Source organism: Hippocampus zosterae, chromosome 3 (assembly GCF_025434085.1).
Source record: "Hippocampus zosterae strain Florida chromosome 3, ASM2543408v3, whole genome shotgun sequence".
NCBI lineage: Eukaryota > Metazoa > Chordata > Actinopteri > Syngnathiformes > Syngnathidae > Hippocampus > Hippocampus zosterae.
Genome location: NC_067453.1, coordinates 19,051,167 through 19,073,254, shown reverse-complemented (window position 1 = coordinate 19,073,254; position 22,088 = coordinate 19,051,167). Strand labels below are relative to the sequence as shown.

Sequence of the window (22,088 nt, the reverse complement as noted above, 5' to 3'; positions counted from 1 at the left end):
CATTAACATGGAATGAATATTGCCAGGGCCTGGGAAAGCAGCGGAGAGGAGTGGACAGCTGAGCTCTGATTGGTCGGACCTTGTTTCTCGGATGGGCCAGCACCCCGTGACCTTGGGTGTCATTTGAAGCCCTGATGAACTCTGACCTTATGCTAAGAGGCGGAAGGAGAGGTTTGATTGTTCATTTATTACCGCTACACCGGTTGGTTACAACATTAGAGCGACCTTGTTCTGGAAGAATTATTAGCTTTATCAAGCCAGACGCAGCTCTTACATTGAAACCGGAAAAGAAAAATGTGTCCATAATATTGTGGTCAATCCCACCACGGTGCAATCATTTGGTGTGAATGTACAGCAAAACAAAACAAACAGAACTCAAAACACCAAAACATTCTTTAAAAAAAGTTTATTGGCTTTTAAAACCACTTTTAAAAATCTCACCAGTGAGTACTTTCCATTGAAAAAAAAAGAAGAAACAATGCTTTTCCAATATTAACAAGCTACTGTACATTAAGCAGTACACCAAACAACATCACAGAGGAGGGTGTGTATATATATATATATATACCGTATATATATATATATATATATATATATATACACTTTTTTTCTTCTACTGGTAGACATGAATTAAAGAGTCAAACAGAATTGGAGCCGGGTCAGTCAAAAGGTAAAATCACTGCTTGATGGAGCTCAGAAGAGGTGCATTTCCTTCAATACAAATTCAAATATCAGTGCCTTTATGAAAAAAAAAAATACTACAGGAACATGTCTTCACAACTGAACTTTGAGACATATGTTGAAAAAAAAACATATCGGTAAAACAGTCATCAACATAAGACAACAAAAGTTAACTTAGTAAACAGCAAACGACAGAAGTAGCTGACAAAACTGGCCCCGCCTGTCTGGTTAACAGAACCTGCCCACATCACAGCAGACAGTGGTCACCGAGAATATACAAAGTACAACAGAAGACATCACACATGCGTGCGTACAATCATTTAGCAACACCATGAGCACGTTGGTTTTTAAAGGTTTCTCCTAACGGTTTTTTTTTTACACCCACCCCCCACCTCAATGCTTCATATTCTCATGTATGAGAATGCGTAAGAAATGTGTATCTCACTGAGATTAATGCACATTTTGCTACAAGACAATTAGTCAATTTCTGACAGTTGATTTCCTTATGCACCTTGTCATAAAAAATATTGGATATTCTTTATTCTTTTATGTTGCGGGGCGTCCGTCGTTACATTTGTCCGTTAAGACGTGGCAAAGGTGTGTGTCGTAAAAATTTAGTGCAATAATGAGAACCTTTGAAGTTTGTGGAAACACGAGTGAATGGTTTTTCTTATCCAGTGTTTGCTGAAAGGCTTTGTCGCAAAAAATGTTTACAACCAGCGAACAGTATCACAATATTTTTACGCCCCCCCCACCCCCTGTTCAGAGCACAGGCCCCTTTCTGCATCTCCTCCTCAAAAAGTCAAATAAAATCAGCAAGCGAAGACCAGACAGCATTACTTTTACGACACTCTAAGCCAGAAATGTAACACACAACATACAGTATCTTGCCGACTATACATCTGTTAAGCTTTTTTTTCCTTTTACATGACACATACTTAGCTATAATAATGGCCATAATATAGTGTCCGAATACATCAAATCTCTATGTATCTATCCTATTTACAAAAGGAGCTTCAACATGACTTGTACAACAATGACAATTGCCAAAAACTCAAGTAAGCTTCCTGACTGTATCACATAGAAGCGTGGTTTCAACATGCTTTTTGCACACCCATGGTTACTTGTTGGCTTGTGGCCACTTCCCTAATATACGTACTGTACATAGAATTGATTTTATTTCATCCTTTTTTGTTAGATGCAATAAAAGGGTTCGATGTTATCACTCCTGCTGATTTTAACTCGGAGTGGCCACGTGTAAATAATCTCTTTTCCCCAAATCTTTGGTATGGAAACAAGGCGCGCATTTCATTCCAGACGACATCAATGCGTGATTTCTGCCTCTTGAATTTTGACGCTTAGCCTTCTCCAAACCGTTGATTTTTTATTTTTTTTCCTTTTTATTCAAACATGCAGAAAACAAAACAAAACATGAAAACCAAATGAGGGAAAGCGTGCCTGCCATTGGTTCTGTGACGTTATATCAAATTCCTCTAAATGCAGTTAAGGTCACGCACAGTGTAATCGCTAACCTGTACAAAAAAAAAATCTACGCTTTAACACTGCAAAACAAACCGATTGAAGGAATAGTTCTGAAAATATCAAGAGTTAACAGCTGCCTTGATATGACAAAGACGCTCTGGATGGTTCAATCTTAACATGAGTCTATGTACAGTCTCTCTAAAGATGGCACAAGGCCTTGGACAGAAGGAATAAGGCAGCCAGTTGATTCCTTTCAATGTTTAGTCCGACAAGCGGCCTGAAATCCCATCGTGTCCCTACCGTTTCATCAACTCCCTTTGGAAGTTTTTCAACAGTACGAGATTAGGCTTTTGAGAAAGAAAAAATGTCAACCATGCTCAGGCGTCAATCAGTTCTCCGCTGATTTGGTTTGTGATAAAGTAGAAAGAACTTGTCAAAAATTCAGCACCTGGTAGCAAGAGTCGCTACCTGTTTTAATATTTAGATATGGCAGGCAAACGTCAAACCACCGACACTACCACCTTATTTTTATCTACATTTGGTTGAACTGCACACACGGAAAAATAGTTTACAACATTTTTGGTGATGTCAAATTGTGCCAAATCTCCTATCCGTCTCATTTCGAAGTGTTTGTTCAATATTGCATTATTGAATTTGTTCGAACATGGAAGATGTATTTTTCTCGAAATGCTCACACATCACTGCATGCTGAGCCACTTAAATCTCTCCTTTATTTCCAAGGCTTTCATTTCTGATTGTAGGAGGGGGGGGGGGGATGGTGAGAAATGGGAACCAAGGAGAAGGTTAACGAAACATCAGCAGAAAGAGAGAGAGAGAGAGAGAGAGAAGGGTAAGCCTGGCACTTTTTTTTAAAAAAACAGAACCAACGGCAAAAGTCCTTACAAGTCCCAACAAACTAGTTTCAAAAACAGAGTTACTAGATACGCACCAAACAAACGCGTGACACAGAACAGAAGTGGTAGAGCATCAAAGGTAAAGATCAGCCCAGCATCTCGACTGTAGTCGGCTGGTCTTTGCTCTCCAGCCAGTCGAAGCCAGAGTTCACAGTATCACTGCATATCTGCTGAAAGAGCGGGTCGTTCTTCAGTTCTTCCAGTGTCGAGTCTTCATATTGTTCCTGCTGCTGATTGGGGTCAAAAAGCAGATTGGTGTCCAAGGTGTTAAGGTCAGTGATGCTACTGGACAGATCCGTGGTCAGTCGGATGTCGTTTGAAAAGTCGGACGCCACCGCGTTCAGTTCCGAGGCCACCTGGCCCACCAGCTGGGAGCTGGGGTTGAGGGTGTCATCCCCCAACAAGTCCTTGACCGTATTGTTGAAATCCAGCCGCTGCTGCTCATCCTCCACCTCCTGCTGCGTCTGCACCGGGATCTCCTGGAGCTGCTGTTGCTGCTCTGGCTCACCGGCGCCCTCTTGTGCTTGGTTGTCCGCAGCGGAGAAGCTCACTTGCTCCCCGCCGGCGTGGGCGAGGTAGCCGTGCTGCTGGAGCTCAAAGGCGGCCGGGCTGGAGGTGACGGGCAGCGAGGTCTGGTGCGACGTTGCCACGGCGAAGGCCGGAGTTGTCTCCAGGATTTGTGTGAGATTCATGCGTGCCGTATAGTTAGACGGGAGGTTGTTCACCCCCAGCCCGCGGACAGATTCGTCGCCGTCGGCCTCCATCTTGCTGAGAAGGACGTTGGTGATCTTGGCGGCGTTACTAGAGCTCTGCACAGGCAATAACTCACTCTGCATCATGATGTTCAGCGGTACGGACTGGCTGCGTTGGACCATGCTGTGGACGGAACTGACAGACTGGCTGTTGGACAGAATGTTGAGCACTTCAGAAGTGATGGCCGAGTTAAAGGGCGAGATGACGGCCAGGGTGGCGCCGGAGGTATTGGTAGCGGCGGCGGCGGTGGCGGTGGGGGTCTGAAGGCCGGTGTTGCCGCTGGAGTTCCTCTGGCGCACGGCGGGGCTGACGCTGCGGCAGCGGAAAGTGCCAGACGCAGAGGTGGTCGGTGCCTTGTTGTCCAGTGGGGCCGGCACGGCAAAACTCTCCAGTTTAGTGGGAGCGGCCACGGCAGTCGCTTGCTGCTGTGGCTGCACGGGGGAGATGGGCGTCAAAGGGCCGAAATGAGCCGAATCCGGCCTGGACTGAGGTTGAAATGACTGGCCGGGTATTGCAAAAGCGTGCGGCTTACGAAACTGGTCATCCACCAGGTCCTGGTAGCTAGGTAGGATACCGATGCTATGGTTGGATAAGGGGCCGGCTGAATTGTTGTTGTAGCGGTTGTTGATCCACTCCAGTTTGGCCTTGTCGGGGTGTGTCGCCATGGGCCTCTGCATGGGCTTCACGGGGCTGCTGGACACGATGCTGGCGTCATGGTAAGCGGTAATGCTGGAGTTGATGGGTGTGAAGGCAAACGGATTTCTGCACTCCACTGGGCTCGGGGGCACGCTGCTGCTGCAGTTGGACAGCGGCGTACTGATAGGGGTGTGGCGACCGAGCGCGCCGTCTACAGGGGTGACGGGAGCCATTCGGGAGCAGGGGCTCTCTCTTGTCAAGCTGTGGCTAAGGGTCATCTCAGAGGTAGGGGTGGGCGTCGGGGTCGGCGTGGGAGTCGGCGTGGGAGTTTGGACCGGAGTGGTGCTGCTGTGGGCCGAATGGTAGAAAGTGGTGCCGGCCTGGTGCGCGTTGAGGGCGGAACTCTGGCTGCCGGCCGGCTGGCCTTGGAGAGAAACATCCACGCAGCTGCCGAAAAGACCCTTCAGCTTCATCTGCTCCTCCATCTGGACCAGTTCCTCAACGATACTGTCCTGGGTCATGTCGTCGTCGTTGAACGGGAAGTAGTCCATGTTGGGCTGAGAGCCGGCAAAGTCAACCATCTCCTGCGCAAGGACGAGATGGCCTGGGGTGTCAGAGGGTTGGGCTACGATACAAAGCTGGTCTGTAGGAGCTTGCTTGTGTTCTGCTGGTATCTGCGAGTGTTTCCGGAGCTCGTCAAGCTGACCCTCCTCCCATATTGTGCTCTTTAGTTCGCCCGTCACCGAGGGATTGTGTGCTCCTGAGTTGGTTGGGATGGCACGCGCGTCCGTGGTGATTTGCTGTAACAAGGTCTGCTCGGACGTTCCCGCCGCTTCGCTGCTGACGTCGGCGCCGAGGGAACGGTCTTCCCGTTTCACCATCAAGGCCTGCGGTTTGACAACAGTCGGGGAGCCCCGGATGTGCGTGATGGGCGAGTCGGAGAGCGCCAGGATCTGCGTCGGGCCGACAGGGGCGGGTTTCGCGCTCACTTTGCATGGGGCGCTTTCCGGTCGGGCTGGAGTTCCCGGTCGCGGGATCCTTTTCACCGCGGCGCCGATTCCAGCTTTGGGATTGTCAGCTGCAGCAGGCGGCTGCTGAGATATAAAAACTCTCTTTACAGGAATAACATGAGACTCTCCAGTAGGGCCTGTGCGCTTTCTGGGACTCTTGGCATCTGTGCAGGGGTCTTTTGAAGCCGCAATACTGATCGAGGAACCACTGGCTGACACGGTGCCAATGGAGGTGTGATTATCAACAGTCAAGTACAAGGTGCTGTCATGGCAGTTACTGTTATTGCTGTCCTGAATTCCAGCTACCGCTACCGAGGTCGAATGGGATATGGAGTCACTCCTCATCCTCGTGACCTTGTCTGGTCCTGGAGAACACTTAACAGAGAAGCTTGGCTCACTAGCAGCCCTGCACGTTGCCACTCTCTCTTCAATGCCAGACTTCTCTGCACCGGCGACAGTGTTAGTGTAGCTTCCAGCTTCAGTCACTTTCATGTCAGTGGAGGGGGTCAAACTGGAGGCAACAGCTCTGACCGCAGCAGTCAGGCCTGCACCTTGTGACTCATCTAAGGCGGAAGTCGCGCCCATCCCGGCCGAGGCGGAGCGCACGACGGTGCTGCTGCTGGTCATGCTGCCGCTGCTGCTGCCACTGCTGCTGCTGGGAGCTAACGCGATGGCTGTCATCTTGACCACGTTAACTGAGCTGACATGGGGAGTGGGCATCACAGTTTTGATGGGGCTGTTGGTAATGAGCAGGGTAGGAGGGGACCGAAGTGTGATGGCACTGGTGGCGGAGGGCTTGGGTAGGATTTGAGCGTACCGGGTGCCGTGCCGTGCCAACCGATCCCCCACGGGACTTGCCGGGATATTCTGCGGGGTTTTGGGGGACTGCTTAAGTGACTGGGTGACCACTAAGTTCACAGGAAGCACTTTTCCCTCGGTTGTTCCGACAGGGCCTGGAGAAGTCATTAGCTGCCTGCTTCTCTGTACCTGGGAGAACAACAAAACACGGTGGTTTCTTGATTGATTTCATTTTACGTGCTTATTTTGACACGCTTGCATTCAGCTAAACCAAATACAGTGAAACTCCTGGTGTCACGTTAGGCACGAAGCAGGAAAAGGGAACTGCTTCGTATGTAACGGAAAAAACGAAAACAAGCGGATCCCCGAAATAGCAGACACCGACAAGGACTTTGTAAAACAATAATATTTATTATAAACAAAAATCCCGCCTAATAAACAACAGAAAACGCTGGTCACAGAACGATAGCCAGGAAATAAGGAACACGACAACAGAAAGCGCTGGTAAAAACGAGCACCAGGAAATAAGGAAATGCGACAACAGAAAACGCTTGCAAAACAACGGCAAGGAAAATAAACAACGAAATAAACGAGTACTGATTCATGTACGCCAAGATAACGCTTCCCAAGGGACGACGATAATAAAACGATAAACCAACCGCGAATGGTGTCGAACAATATGTGTAATCATAGGCAATAGCAGTGGCACGGCATGAAATCATGTTTGCAGCAAGAAAATTTTCACTACAGGGGTTTTTTCACTGTAGCCAATCTGATCTCAGATGTAAACGCACACACACACACACACACACAAATGTATGGGTAATGTATTTTATTTGGCTTCCTCAGTCTTTCATTTTGATCACTTTTAACCTCTCTTCCAGCGTCAGAGCTCTTCTTGTCTTAACTGCTTGACATCCAAAGGTCCGTTTTATAGCCATTTTAGCAATGCAACGTTCTTGCTCTGTCTGAAACTAACAATAACAAATACTTGCTGGACTACTGCGCATGTAAATTTGAAACCAGTAAACCAGTGTGGTGGTTGCTCTTGGTGTTTCCGAACGAAGCAGTAGAGGTCGCTGTTATATTAGACTTAGTTGTAGTGAGACTCGTCGCGAGGCAAGAGCAGAGAAAAATATTTCGTATAATGCAACAGGGGTTTTTTTTCGGTGTATAGGGGGCAGGAGAGTGGGAATGGTGTTAATGCATGAAGATTTTTTTCACACTAGGGGGTATTTTCGCCCATATAGGTTTCGTTATAGAGGAGTTTCACTGTATAAGCCTATTTTACTGCCGTTTCTCCTCTCTCTGGCGAGCGAGCATATGGACCAAAGTTTTGTATTTGGTTGTTGGTGACGGTAAAGAACTGTTCGGCTCATTTCCCCAACGGTTACCTACCGTGACTGGGCTGGGCACAGCTGCTACTACGATGCCTATGGTGGGCTGAGGAGACAACAGAGCGGGGCTGCCACAGGGGAGGGTCGGGCCGGGGGTGCTAGCCTCCGTTCGTTTGACTTGCGCGTCGCTGGGTAAAGGAGAGTGGAGCTTCTGTTCTTGCTGCTTCTTCTGGATCTTTCGCTGCAGTTGCTGCTTTGCATCAACAGAGGGCGAGGGCAGGGTCTTCACCTGGGGCTGGAAGGAGTTGGCCTCGGCTGTGGGCACAAACGCAGAGGCTGGTGTTGGCGTCTTCATGCCTAAGGGAAAAAAATTGTGAATAGTGAAAGAATTAAGAACAGATAATCAAGTCTTCTCACAGAGAATAGCTCATGTTTTAACATTAACATTCCGCTTGAACTACATCTAATTTAGTAAAACACAATGTAGATATGGGCTTGAGACACAACGTAGCAGACACGCTACGCCATTTTATAATAGAATAACATGAACTCATTCAATCCCAGCCATTTTCACTGGAGCAACCCCCTAAATCCCAGCGTTTTACTGGATTTTGACTGATCTTGCAAGGCCCACAGAATATTTGGTTCTAATGCTATACAAACATGGAAAATAAAGGTTGGACTCTCTTCTTTCAGCAGAAAAAAAACCAATTGTTTCTATCTTTTTCCATTCTTCAGCAATCGGTATTACAAAATGGCTAAATTTCATGGAAATGGCGATTCCTGGGCAAAAAACGGAGAAAAAGAGCTTTTTGTAAAAGCATGCATTTCAATCATGTGAAGCCACTGCCACCTACTGGGCACTTTTTTAGATGATTTACAATGCAAACCGCTTATTCTCATTCACAGACTGCATCAGACCCTCCACCTCCTTATGACGCAAAAAAAAGACAAGTACGTCCTTGGTAGGCGAGGCCTAATTTTAAAAGTTTGTGGAAAGAAAGAGTTAACAATCTTTTTTTTTTTTAAATCTGCAGTATCCTTATTTACAAAAATTGCACCATAGTCAGTTTTAAGAGACATTAAACAGTTTGAATGCGGTAAAACGGTCACGATAAGAACCAACGAGGAATAGCATGAACACTTTGAAGCACTGAGCAATTCCAAACCAAATCATTCATTCATTCATTCATCTTCCGTACCGCTTGATCCTCACTAGGGTCGCGGGGGGTGCTGGAGCCCATCCCAGCCGTCTCCGGGCAGTAGGCGGGGGACACCCTGAATCGGTTGCCAGCCAATCGCAGGGCACACAGAAACAAACAACCATTCACACTCACACTCACACCTAGGGACAATTTAGAGTGTTCAATCAGCCTGCCACGCATGTTTTTGGAATGTGGGAGGAAACCGGAGCACCCGGAGAAAACCCACGCAGGCCCGGGGAGAACATGCAAACTCCACACAGGGAGGCCGGAGCTGGAATCGAACCCGGTACCTCTGCACTGTGAAGCCGACGTGCTAACCACTGGACTACCAGGCCGCCCCAAATCAAATCACAGATATTCAAATTCAAAGCCAATGTTCCATAAAAAATGTCAGTACATAAAAAGCAGGTCGGCTCTTTCGTACCTGTTGTGGGTGTTCCCGTCATAACAGTGAGCGCAGCCATGGACTTGGTACCGATGTAGTGGCTATTCAGCAGGAAACGCGCCAGATCCTCCACGTTGTCGAACTGACGACTTAAGACCTTTTGGGCCCACTCGCATACCAAACCACAGGCTGCTGATCTCATTTCATCCTCAGCACTCGGGGACTGTCCGGCCGGCTCCATCAGTTCACACTGAAATGGAAAAAGAGAAGACAAGAGGTGAGTGAAGGTACACGACACGCTATTTGTGCATTGATATCGAAGAACGTACCCCATCGCCTGACTTCTGCAGATCCAAGTTGGGTAATGACGGCATGTGAACAAAAGCTTTCTTTCTTAAACCGCTATAGCAATATGTCATAAGGAGTTAAGGTTTGCAAAATGGTTTCATTTAGTTGATGTGATTTTTGTTCTGAAATTCTACTTGTCTCTACTCCATTCTCTTTTTCTCTCTTTAGTCTAAGCAAGCTGCGACATTCTGGGAAAAATCTGACCTCTAAAACAGAAAAGGGTTGAATAAAACCTCCATGTCCAAGTGTGAGCAGAGCAAAATTAGTTGTCAGCGCCCTCAGGTGGTCAAATTATGCACTGAACTGTTTGTTTTTTTTGGGTGTGTGTGTGACTTGTCTCTCAACCACTAATTCATCTTAAGTACATCTGATTGATTACGAAAGTCATTCATCCTGAAATGTAACCAAATTAATTGGAATCAGTGCTCCAACTAATTTTACAGCATTTGGAGGTGAAGCAACTGGGAAAATCGTTCAAAGGATATTTGGATTTTCCTCTCATCCCGAGTCGACGTGCCTTCATGTTGGGAAAGACATTCTTCATGATCTTCCCAAAGTCTGCTGCACTCAATGGATTGTAGCCGAGATTGTCACAATAGCTCCTGGAGAAAGATCAAACGCAGTACTTTCATGAAAAAAAAGTCTTTTATTAGACCTGGCAGTGTTCAAAGTAAAAAAAAACAGTAACTTGGTGCCAGTTGTTCAATAAATATAATCTGGACCAAAATGGAAATCACTTGTTTTTTTTTTGCTTTCCGAGATCACTCATTCATACATTTTGTAGTCTGTTGTACTTTTATACATTGATACACCAGAGACACCATTTTGTAGATGACCAAATACAATACCAGCAATATAAAGAACAACAGATAGAAGAGCCAACATGGGTCACTTTCTCAGTTTTTTTTTTTATTTTGAGACAAAACACAAAAATAACATGAACACCCAATTCTATTGATCATGTTTTTGGAACACTCATGTCTTAAATCTAGAGGGGAAAAAAAGGTTAAATGTTTTCAACATTCTGAGAAAATCACAGTGAGCCATTTTTAGAAGAGGCGTCGTCCTTGGGGGCTACCTGGCGCCCGCGGGCAACTTGCTGGTGACCACTGCCGTACTCTATATTTGTGTTGTAAACCAAACTGTTGTAAACTGAGGGTGAAGGAGGAGGGGAGCCTTGCTCTGGGGCACCTCAAGAGTAATCAGGAGGTAGACTAGCATCTCTCCAATCTGCCATTTTATTTTATTCTGTTTCAAGTGCTCTTATAATTTTCTTTTCTGGAAGACATACTGTTGGCTTTGATCTTTTATTTAAATTCTGTTCTTGCCTCTGCTAACAAAATGAAAAGCAACTCATGAGCAGTGTGAACCAGACATTTGCCATAAAAAAAAAAAGGGGAAAAAAAGTGAATAACGTGGTGTGGTGCCACATTGGCTCCGACCATCCAAACCACACTCACTTGTATTCATCGTACACTTCCTGTTTGGGGAGGGACGTCTCTGGGTGCTCTTCTAGGTGATTCCGTATCCAGTTGAATGCGTACATCTGCTGAGTGCGACTCGATGACATGGAACTCTGATCGCTGCCGTGGTGCAAGAGGAGAAAGCAGAAATGGTGAGGCCGTGTCCTCTACTGGGACGCATCATTTCTTGTGAAGACAGAAACTTGAATACCATAATCCAGGAGTGGACGACCCCCTCTCATTCTCAGTCCAATTGGGCACAATTTGGGGGTTGGGGTGATGAATAGATATGGGGAAACAAATGAAACACAGACAGCTAGGTATAGCAAAAGTCTACATCGATCAATGTTTGAATTCATAACACAGCTGGGGTTTTTTCTTGGAGCGTCTGTGATGTAGCAGAGGATCGTTTTAGACAAGGAATGAGACAGCAGCGCCAAAAATGTCATCATGAGCCAAGCAGACAAGGATGCATCAGCGAGAAAATGGAAACCTCGAATTGAGTGTTCTTGTTGGTGTGAAAATCGAAGGAGTACCTTTTATCATTGCCGCTGCTGGGACCAGAAGGCAACTTAAGGTAGAGGTAGAGCTTTTCGATGTCTGTAAACTTCTCAACATCTTGCTGTGAAGAAAAACAACAAAACACAAAAAACAAAGAAATGACAACACTGATCAGATGACTCGAGTAGGAATACTCGATAATTGCTTGAAAATTATTTTTTCAATAGATGTTATAATGAATGGTCACCGAAGACAGTCGGGGTGTGATTGTCACTCAGGTTATTATATTTCACAAAAACTAATAAAATAACTAAGGCTAAAATGGGAAAAAAAAAACCCACTTTTGTCAGGGGTCACTAATCTTTCTGAAGCTGGGAGCTACTTCTTGGGTACCTCACCGGTGATGGGGTATTGTGATTTCCCCAGAATATTGTAGAATTTAACATTTGGAAATTCACTTGTAAAAATCAAGTGTTGCATTTCGATATTTGTTTCCTGCTTTGCTAAATCACTGATAACGGACGTCCCTCTACATAGAGTATACATATAATAATAACATATCAGTCAAGGTAATTTGAAGAAATAAATATGTATCTCAGGGTTCCAAGGAGTAACTCTCAGTTTCCAAAAAGTTAGTGAACCATGTGATTTCTTGCAGCCAACCATGGCAACGAAAGGTATTGACAAGTAAAAAAAAATGTAGCTATTGTTTTATAATGCTTATTCCTCAGTTTTGGAAACCACCACTATATTAGGTCCACATCTGTATAGTTTGTATCCTGAATTTGCGGAACAGGGTGGCACAAATCCTTTCAACAATTTTATTTTGCTTCAAAAGCCAAACATTTTGATTTGGGGACTCAATGTAATTATGCTAACCTACAAAAAAATATATATCCAGGTATGTCTATTCTGAATCTGAATAATAGGCAAATTCACCGGATTGACCAATTTCTAGCTACTCTGCGACTTTGGAGTCAAGAATATTTTAAACCATCCATCCATCCTTCCTTCCAATTTACATATCCGCTTGATCCTCACTAGGGTCGCGGGCGTGCTTGGAGCCTCTTCCAGCTGTCTTCGGGCAGTAGGCGGGTTACACCCTGAACTGGTTGTATTTGATAACATGTTTATTTATTTTGTTCATTGATGTAAGTTGTAATGCTCAACCGTAGTTTCTGTGGGTGTGTGCAAAACAAATTCAGAGAGCTCATTTATGTTTGCCCAAGTAGCTCAGCTCACGGGGATGTCGGCATCTGTGCAAAACCATTTTGTGCTATGTCATTATTGAGTCAATATTTGTCAAGAGTGATGATCATGGCTGCTATTTTTTCTGTTTTTTTACTTCCAAAGTCAAGTCAAGTCAAGTCAACAGTATTTATAGAGCACTTTCAAACAGCCATCGCTGCATACAAAGTGCTGTACATGGAGCGATTTAACATATACAATAAACAGTAAGACGAATCAGTAATAAGTAATAAGTAATAAGGCGGTAGAAAGCACCAAGCAGTAAAACCAATAGCAAATCTAAGTCATGCTGAGTCAAACGCCAAAGAATACAAGTGAGTTGTAAGGAGGTTTAAAGAAATAAACCCCCTCTGGCACAATTTGTGCTGTCCGTGTGCTTAACGAGGACTCATCCTGCCAACCTGAATCTGTCAAAAACTTGACACCCTTGCCGAGTAATTGCTTATTATGTGAAATTGGCTTTTTAACGGATTGTAAACTAATACTTGAGTCCCTGGAGTGCCTGCCCACTCATCAAGCGTGAAATTAAACAACCGACTAAATCTTTTGTTATCTGGCTATTTCTGAAAATGAGCATTTGAGTGAGACACTTTCCACTTATGCCTCATCGTTACATAACAGGTGGGAAAAAAAAAACAATCAAGTCCACGGCATATTCTCTCCGTGATGAGTTTGACTGTCCAAAGATTCAAGAGCCATTTGCCCTTTTCCCCGCCGTGACGAGGTGCTATAAAATGGTCACACCTGTATGTGGACAGTTTCACGAAAGGACTTTCCTCGCTGCATTCCCCGCACTTTTTCTACCTGGTTTTCTCCCTGACGTACTGTACATGCACGCACTCACGGCCGACAATGAGGTGCTCCAAAACAGCCAGGTCAGAGCACTATCAAAAGTTCTGGGGTGTCGATGTAGCTAGGTAGCTAACTGCATGTTGCAATTTTGCTGGATGACCGCAGATGCAAACAAAGTGCTCAAATTTTGATATGTGGATGCAGGAGAATTCCAAAGTGGGCTACTTGGCACCATTTTAGTCACACTTATAAAAGGTTTTTCTGCTTAGGCACTTTGGTGTCATTTTCAGTCAAACGCAAGTGTCAAAATGGCCGCCTACTGAGATGGACAAAAACGAGTGCTTAATTCATATTTCACAAACACAATATTAACCAGAATAACATGTTTAGACTACCGGAGGTGCATAGAACATATTACATTTAGGAACATTTTTAACTTAACTTCCACTTTAAATCTCTTAATTGACTTTCCAGTTTTTTGGGGGGCATGAAGAGGGGGTTATAACATTGTACTATTAATAGTGGTGAACTTTTTACACATGGAGTACTGTACGATGAGTTACAAAACACTACTTATACATCCATCCATTTTCCGAACCGCTTAATCCTCACTAGGGTCGCGGGGGGTGCTGGAGCCTATCCCAGCCGTCTACGGGCAATAGGCGGGGGACACCCTGAACCGGTTGCCAGCCATCGCAGGGCACACAGAGACGAACAACCAAGCGCGCTCACACTCACACCTAGGGACAATTTCATGTGTTCAATCAGCCTGCCATGCATGTTTTTGGAACGTGGGTGGAAACCGGAGTACCCGGAGAAAACCCACGCAGGCCCGGGGAGAACATGCAAACTCCACACAGGGAGGCCAGAGCTGGAATTGAACCCGGTACCTCCGCACTGTGAAGTCGACGTGCTAACCACTGGACTACCGGGTCGCCCACTACTTGTACATTTTGTGCTTAATAGTGGTTTTGTCATGGCAAGTGTTTGACTCTGGAGAACATTAATTGGATTTCCATTATTTCCAATGGGAACATTTCTTTTGAAAATACAAAGAAACACACACACATCTGAAATGTACCAGCATCCTGAAATGGACCATGATCTGCTCTTGTGTTTGCAACAATATGCAGGGAAGCAATCATGTGGCATTGTGGGTACTCACCAATATGCTGTCCACTTTTGATTGTACAGATTTGCTGCAACGAAAGAGACAACAAAATAAATCTTGGATTGCAACAACTCAGCGTTTTCACATTGTCATTTTACTTTGTGCTCCATACATCTTACAGACTAACGTTATCGTTATAGTTCAAACATTAATATACTGTAACAACTAGCAGGCCACATTCTCAAAGGTGAACAAACTACAAATATGACGAATCTATGGTGAGCACGTTTATGCACTTAAATAAAACAGAATGATGCACTGTTCATAAAAAAAACTCATTCTTTCTCTCTCTATATATATTTTATTCTAACCATAATAATTTATGAATAACCAATGTAACCAAATAATTAGGTCACTGCTCGTGAATCTCAACATTTACAGCATCAAGTCCACTCACAGAGATCATGTGGGTTTATTTTTTTTCACTGTTTGGGAGCACCTAATGAAGAGTCCAATAAGTGCACACAATCAGTTTATGAGCTGAACACAACGTATCATTCTTGCAGGGTGACATCTTGAAAATGCACAACTCCAAAAAAAACGGAATACCGATTCTTCTTCTAATATCTACTTACAAACAACCATTTGCAGAGCCATAAAATGGTTTTGTCTCCCTGAGGGTGTTAATAGCAGACAGGCCTGTCTCAAATAAAGTAGTAAAGAAGTAGATTTAAGAATGTGCAAACAGTTATTGTATGTCATGGTTAACTAGAAAAATAATGTATATCCATAATATGAGCCCAATAGAAGAAATGCAGAGGCGAAAGTGTTTTGACCCTTTTGGCTCTCGATGTGATGATAAAGACAATCTGACAATCAAAACACAGCAGATGTCTGTGTTCTGATAGCAATGAACATTTTTTTTTCCAATATCTTTATGGATCTGAAGGATGACTTCAGACCTAGAAGGGAGTGCGTTGATGAACGTGTTCAATTCTGAAGCTGATCACATTTGGATGTTTTGGGGGAGGCACCTTGGTGAAAGCTCGAACATTTTCTTTTGTCATATATTTCAAATGTCTTACAAGCATGACAGGTATGCGCATGAGCAACAAATGACAAGCAGAATTCTCGCATCTCCGAAATCATTGCATTTGCACAAAAAAATGTATGTTTGAGTTACTGACAGTACATGGTCAAAAAGTGAAAGCCTCATTTTAACACAATAACAGACTCACATAGGACTCACCAACAGTATCGATTTGTGGAAAAATGTGGAATTTGCTAAATTTGGACATGGGAGGTTTTTGCCCGACGGCAGCAAAATACAAGAAAAAAATATTTCTTAAAACAAACCAACCTTAAATATCAAAAATCATGGCAAAATGTGGTAGATAAAATATTTATTCTCATCAGGCAGTTGTATTTCACTAGTTACATGCATGTTTCCTCCTTAAAATCTTATGGTATTATAAACTTATTTGTAAGATTTTACAACAGATAATGAGTAGGTTTAGTTTAAAATAGGACATACCATACTTCTTTGGGTGCAGCAATATAAACAGGCCCCGCGACCCTAGTGAGGATCAAGCGGCTCGGAAGATGAATGAATATAAACAGGCAGTTTTTTTTCCCCCAAGATGGCGCCCGAGTAGGCAGCCTTCGGCAAGTGCTCTTCAAGAGCCTTGCTTCTTTGTTCTTTTTTGCTGTTTTTGTCTTTTGTTTTGTCACATGTTGTTTGTCGTTTCATTTTGTGGACCTGATATGGACCGTTTTCAGCGCTTTTTGGCCACGACATTCGTCAAAGGAGCAGTATCTGTGCTTGGTGGTTCCGCCTTCTCGGCAGCACGCCTGTACCAGCACGGATTTTGATTGGGAGGAATGTCGGCGCAATTGACTGTCGGTGCTGGACAGACCTGGGGCGCTTGTGTTTCTTGCGGCAGTAATGGGCGGCATTTTTCACAACCCCGATTTGTTCAGTGGCTATGTCGGCGCTGTTGGACAGTCGGCGTTGGTGCGGCTGGATGGATGGCCGCTGAAGTTGAGGATGAGGAGAGAGGAGCGTTGGCGAAGAGCGCCGACGCGTATTTGGAACCGTGAGTCGCCGCTTGGAATTGAAATGGATTTCCATGGGACAGGAGAAGTAAACCAATCTATTTTTTCATCAATGGATGCTACAGCTTTTTTTTGACTTTGAAACTTAGCTTGTAGCCGACGAGTGCACATTTTGAGCGTGACGTCTCTGATCCACTGGTTAAAGGACACTTTGATTCTCTCCTCTTTCATCTCAAACCGTTTCAAACAACAAAGCGTGTGACGGAAAAGTTGGTTAGGACTGCATGACTGTCCGTGTTTTATGTTGTGTCTATTATTTTACTTTATCCATCCATCCATCCATCATCTACCGCTTATCCGGGGCCGGGTCGCGGGGGCAACAGCTTTAGCAGGGAAGCCCAGACTTCCCTCTCCCTAGCTACTTCTTCCAGCTCTCCCCGGGGGATCCCGAGGCGTTCCCAGGCCAGCTGGGTGACGTAGTCTCTCCAGCGTGTCCTGGGTCTTCCTCGGGGTCTCCTCCCGGTGGGACATGCCCGGAACACCTCACCAGGGAGGCGTTCAGGAGGCATCCGAATCAGATGCCCAAGCCACCTCATCTGGTTCCTTTCGATGTGGAGGAGAAGCGGCTCGACTCTGAGCCCCTCCCGGATGACCGAGCTCCTCACCTTATCTCTAAGGGAGACCCCGGACACCCTGCGGAGAAAACTCATTTCAGCCGCTTGTATCCGGGATCTCGTTCTTTCGGTCACGACCCATAGCTCGTGGCCATAGATGAGGGTTGGAACGTAGATCGACCGGTAAATTGAGAGCTTCGCCCTTTGGCTCAGCTCCTTCTTCACCACGACAGACCGATACAACGTCCGCATCACAGCAGACGCTGCACCGAACCGCCTGTCGATCTCTCGCTCCCTCCTGCCCTCACTCGTGAACAAGACCCCAAGATACTTAAACTCCTCCACTTGGGGAAAGATCTCCCCCCCGACCCGGAGGGGGCACTCCACCCTTTTCCGACTGAGGACCATGGTTTCAGATTTGGAGGTGCTGATTTTCATCCCAACCGCTTCACACTCGGCTGCGAAACGCTCCAGTGAGAGTTGGAGAGCCCCGTTTGAAGGAGCCAACAGCACCACATCATCTGCAAAAAGCAGGGATGTAATACTGAGGCCCCCAAAACGGACTCCCTCAACGCTTCGGCTGCGCCTAGAAATTCTGTCCATAAAGGTTATGAATAGAATCGGCGACAAAGGGCAGCCTTGGCGGAGTCCTACCCCCACTGGAAACGATTCCGACTTACTGCCGGCAATGCGAACCAAACTCTGACATCGGTGGTATAGTGACCGAACAGCCCGTATCAGGGGGTTCGGTACCCCATACCCACGAAGCACCCCCCACAGAACTCTCCGAGGGACACGGTCAAACGCCTTCTCCAAGTCCACAAAACACATGTAGACTGGTTGGGCGAATTCCCACATACCCTCAAGGACCCTGCTAAGGGTGTAGAGCTGGTCCACTGTTCCACGGCCGGGACGAAAACCACACTGCTCCTCCTCAATCTGAGGCTCGACTTCCTGACGGACCCTCCTCTCCAGCACCCCTGAATAGACCTTACCAGGGAGGCTGAGGAGTGTGATCCCTCTGTAGTTGGAACACACCCTCCGGTCCCCCTTTTTAAAAAGAGGGACTACCACCCCGGTCTGCCTATCCAGAGGCACTCTCCCTGTTGACCACGCGATGTTGCAGAGGCGTGTCAACCAGGACAGCCCCACAACATCCAGAGCCTTGAGGAACTCCGGGCGGATCTCATCCACCCCTGGGGCCTTGCCACCGAGGAGCTTTTTAACCACATCGGTGACTTCAACCACAGAGATAGGAGAGCCCACCTCAGAGTCCTCGGGCTCTGCTTCCTCCAAGGAAGGCGTGTTGGTGGAGTTGAGGAGGTCTTCGAAGTACTCTGCCCACCGGTTCACAACGTCCCGAGTCGAAGTCAGCAGCGCCCCATCTCCACTGTACACAGTGTTAGTGGTGCACTGCTTCCCCCTCCTGGGACGTCGGATGGTGGACCAGAATTTCCTCGAAGCCGTCCGGAAGTCGGCTTCCATGGCCTCACCGAACTCTTCCCACGCTCGGGTTTTTGCCTCGGCGACCACCGAAGCCGCGGTCCGCTTGGCCAGTCGATACCCGTCAGCTGCCTCTGGGGTCCCACAGGCCATAAAGGCTCGATAGGACTCCTTCTTCAGCTTGACGGCATCCCTTACTGCTGGTGTCCACCAGCGAGTACGGGGATTGCCGCCACGACAGGCACCAACCACCTTACGGCCACAACTCAGATTGGCCGCCTCAACAATAGAGGCACGGAACATGGTCCACTCGGGCTCAATGTCCCCCGCCTCCCCCGGAACATGGGAAAAGCTCTGTCGAAGGTGGGAGTTGAAACTCCTTCTGACAGGGGATTCCGCCAGACGCTCCCAACAAACCCTCACGATACGTTTGGGTCTGCCAGGACGGACTGGCATCTTCCCCCACCATCGGAGCCTACTCACCACCAGGTGGTGATCAGTTGACAGCTCCGCCCCTCTCTTCACCCGAGTGTCCAGAACATGCGGCCGCAAATCCGATGATACAACTACAAAGTCGATCATCGAACTGCGGCCTAGGGTGTCCTGGTGCCAAGTGCACATATGGACACCCTTATGTTTGAACAAGGTGTTCGTTATGGACAATCCGTGGCGAGCACAGAAGTCCAATGACAAAACACCACTCGAGTTCTGATCGGGGGGGCCGTTCCTCCCAATCACGCCCCTCCAAGTCTCACTGTCATTGCCCACGTGAGCATTGAAGTCCCCCGGCAGAACAAGGGAGTCCCCAGCAGGAGTACTCTCCAGCACACCCTCCAAGGACTCCAAAAAGGGTGGGTATGCTGAGCTGCTGTTTGGTGCATATGCACAAACAACAGTCAGTACCCGTCCACCCACCCGAAGGCGGAGGGAGGCAACCCTCTCGTCTACCGGTGTGAACCCCAATGTACAGGCACTGAGCCGGGGGGCAATGAGTATGCCCACACCTGCTCTGCGCCTCTCACCGTGAGCAACTCCAGAGTGGAAGAGAGTCCAACCCCTCTCGAGAGAACTGGTACCAGAACCCAAGCTGCGTGTGGAGGCAAGTCCGACTATATCCAGTCGGAAATTCTCTGCCTCACACACCAGCTCGGGCTCCTTCCCTACCAGAGGGGTGACATTCCATGTCCCAAGAGCTAGCTTCTGCAGCCGAGGATCGGACCGCCAGGGTCCCCGTCTTTGGCTGCCGCCCAGCTCACATAGCACCCGACCCCTTTGGCCCCTCTCATGGGTGGTGAGCCCATGGGAAGGGGGACCCACGTTGCCTCTTCGGGCTGTGCCCGGCCGGGCCCCATGGGTGTAGGCCCGGCCACCAGGCGCTTGCCAACGAGCCCCACCTCCAGGCCTGGCTCCAGAGTGGGGCCCCGGTGACCCGCGTCCGGGCAAGGGAAACCTTGGTCCATATATTGTAGTCATCATAAGGGTCTATGAGCCATGCTTTGTCTGGCCCCTCACCTAGAACCTGTTTGCCATGGGTGACCCTGCCAGGGGCATAAAGCCCCAGACAACTTAGCTCCTAGGATCATTGGGACACGCAAACCCCTCCACCACGGTAAGGTGACGGCTCACGGAGGGGTTATTTTACTTTAACTGTTTTGTAAATCGCTTTGTTACAGCTGTCGCTGTTGTGAAAGCGCTATATAAATCAGCATGCATTGTATTGTATTGTTTTAAGACGGCAGTGCTTTTTGCACACTTGGATCTTGGATACTCAACGTTACTCAAAATCTTGGATACTCAACGTTTCTGTTCTACCGGAAGGTAATTTTGCTATGACTACATTCCTCATTTCACCAACTTCTATTTCTCTCATTGACTGAAACTCCGTTTTTGCGATGGAGAAACATTGAACACTGTCCACTCCGTGACTACATAATGACGGAATCAGGGAGTATTACCATGTACTACACCTCTACACGGTGGTAATTAAAAGGGCTCATACGTGGCACGCAAATCTCGTTGAAGAGATGTTTTATTCCAGATGTTGCACTTGGCTGTGACACCTGTCACCGGCCCCATGGGTGGACTGTCATCGGTAACATGGGCCTCCTGTGGCTCCATGCTAATGATGCGAGCTACTACTACTGACGAAAGCGACGCGTAGGTGTATTTTTGCACGCAAACATCCAGTGGAGCTACGCTCTCTGTTGTCTCATTTCCGTGCGAATTGTGCCAACACGCGTTGTTTATTCGGGGCGCTTTGTGCAGCTAGTAGATGCGCTAATGACGGAGCTAGCGTGGAAAAAAAACGCCAGGACACCGCAGCTACGTCGGGCTTCATTCCCATCCTTACCAAATCGAATTCTTGATTTTAAACTGTAACGCGTTCGCTTCCGGTCCCTGGAGTCCCGGCACCAGCGCTGGAAGAGAGCCGAGTCCCGAGGCAGGCTTCTGGTCAGCTTGTTGTTGATCATCAGCCATCACGGTCGGCGGGGTGGTGGGGGAGCTTTAACAAGCAGGCCGCATCCCCGGCAGAGCACAGCACCGCACCGGACCCACCGCACCGCTGGCTGGGGCGGCCTCAGGTAGCTAGGGCAGCCCGCCGCGGAGCATGGTGTCTACAAACACTGGGCAGCAAGAGGAGGGGGGGGAGCCAAAGGAAATGTAGAAAATACGGAGGTCGGCCATGCACCAGGCATTTCGCAGAGGTCCCTCCGCTCCCTCCAATAGCACGCCTGCAGCAGCCAGCGGCAGCCGAGTACGAGCAGCCTGCGTCAGATTGCACGCTGGTAGCCAAGGCCTGCCGGAAACGTTTCTGATTCATGCTTTCAAAATAAGTCCAGTGCAATGATGGGTGGACAGCACCAGAACGTTAGCTCTATAGTTATCCTGAAAGCAATACTTGAGTAAGTAGAAGTATTTGAAACAGAAAATAATTGTGGAAGACGTAAATGTAATCTCGTACTACATTACTCATAGTGAATCCCAAAGCAGTGTCACGTGCGAGGTGGTGGTGGACCCCAAAAACCAAGAAAAATAAATCCAAAACAAAGTCCAAAGTAACAAACAAAAAGCATGACTTAAAAAAAACTATCAATAACCAAAACACTACCAGAACAAACATGACAGCAGTAGCCAAAAGCAACACAATGACCCAACAATGACTGATCGGATCGGGCTGGGAGTCCTTTTAAAGCACTGATTACCTAATGACCAACAGGTGCAGGGGGAGCCCTACAGTGCCACCTGTTGGTCCCAAACCGAATCATGACAAGTAAGGGTTCATTCACATTTATTAGTGCTGCTTTTTGGGTA

General features: G+C 47.0%; 1 protein-coding gene across 2 annotated transcripts; it reads right to left on the bottom strand.

Moving 5' to 3' along the window:
• Window positions 1-1,237: 1,237 nt before the first annotated feature.
• Window positions 1,238-21,554, bottom strand: LOC127598023 (DNA-binding protein RFX7). Of its 2 annotated transcripts, XM_052061492.1 has the most exons (9): window positions 21,127-21,554; window positions 14,719-14,752; window positions 11,549-11,634; window positions 11,010-11,132; window positions 10,035-10,151; window positions 9,531-9,615; window positions 9,241-9,451; window positions 7,673-7,968; window positions 1,238-6,463 (listed from the first exon to the last, which is right to left on the bottom strand). In XM_052061492.1, exons 1-9 carry the CDS (start codon window positions 21,252-21,254, stop codon window positions 3,164-3,166), a joined length of 4,380 nt encoding a protein of 1,459 aa, XP_051917452.1. In that variant the 5' UTR covers window positions 21,255-21,554; the 3' UTR covers window positions 1,238-3,163. The 2 variants fall into 2 exon arrangements, with proteins under 2 accessions (XP_051917452.1, XP_051917453.1); XM_052061493.1 differs by lacking the exons at window positions 11,549-11,634; window positions 14,719-14,752; window positions 21,127-21,554 and adding an exon at window positions 11,224-11,539.
• Window positions 21,555-22,088: the final 534 nt, after the last annotated feature.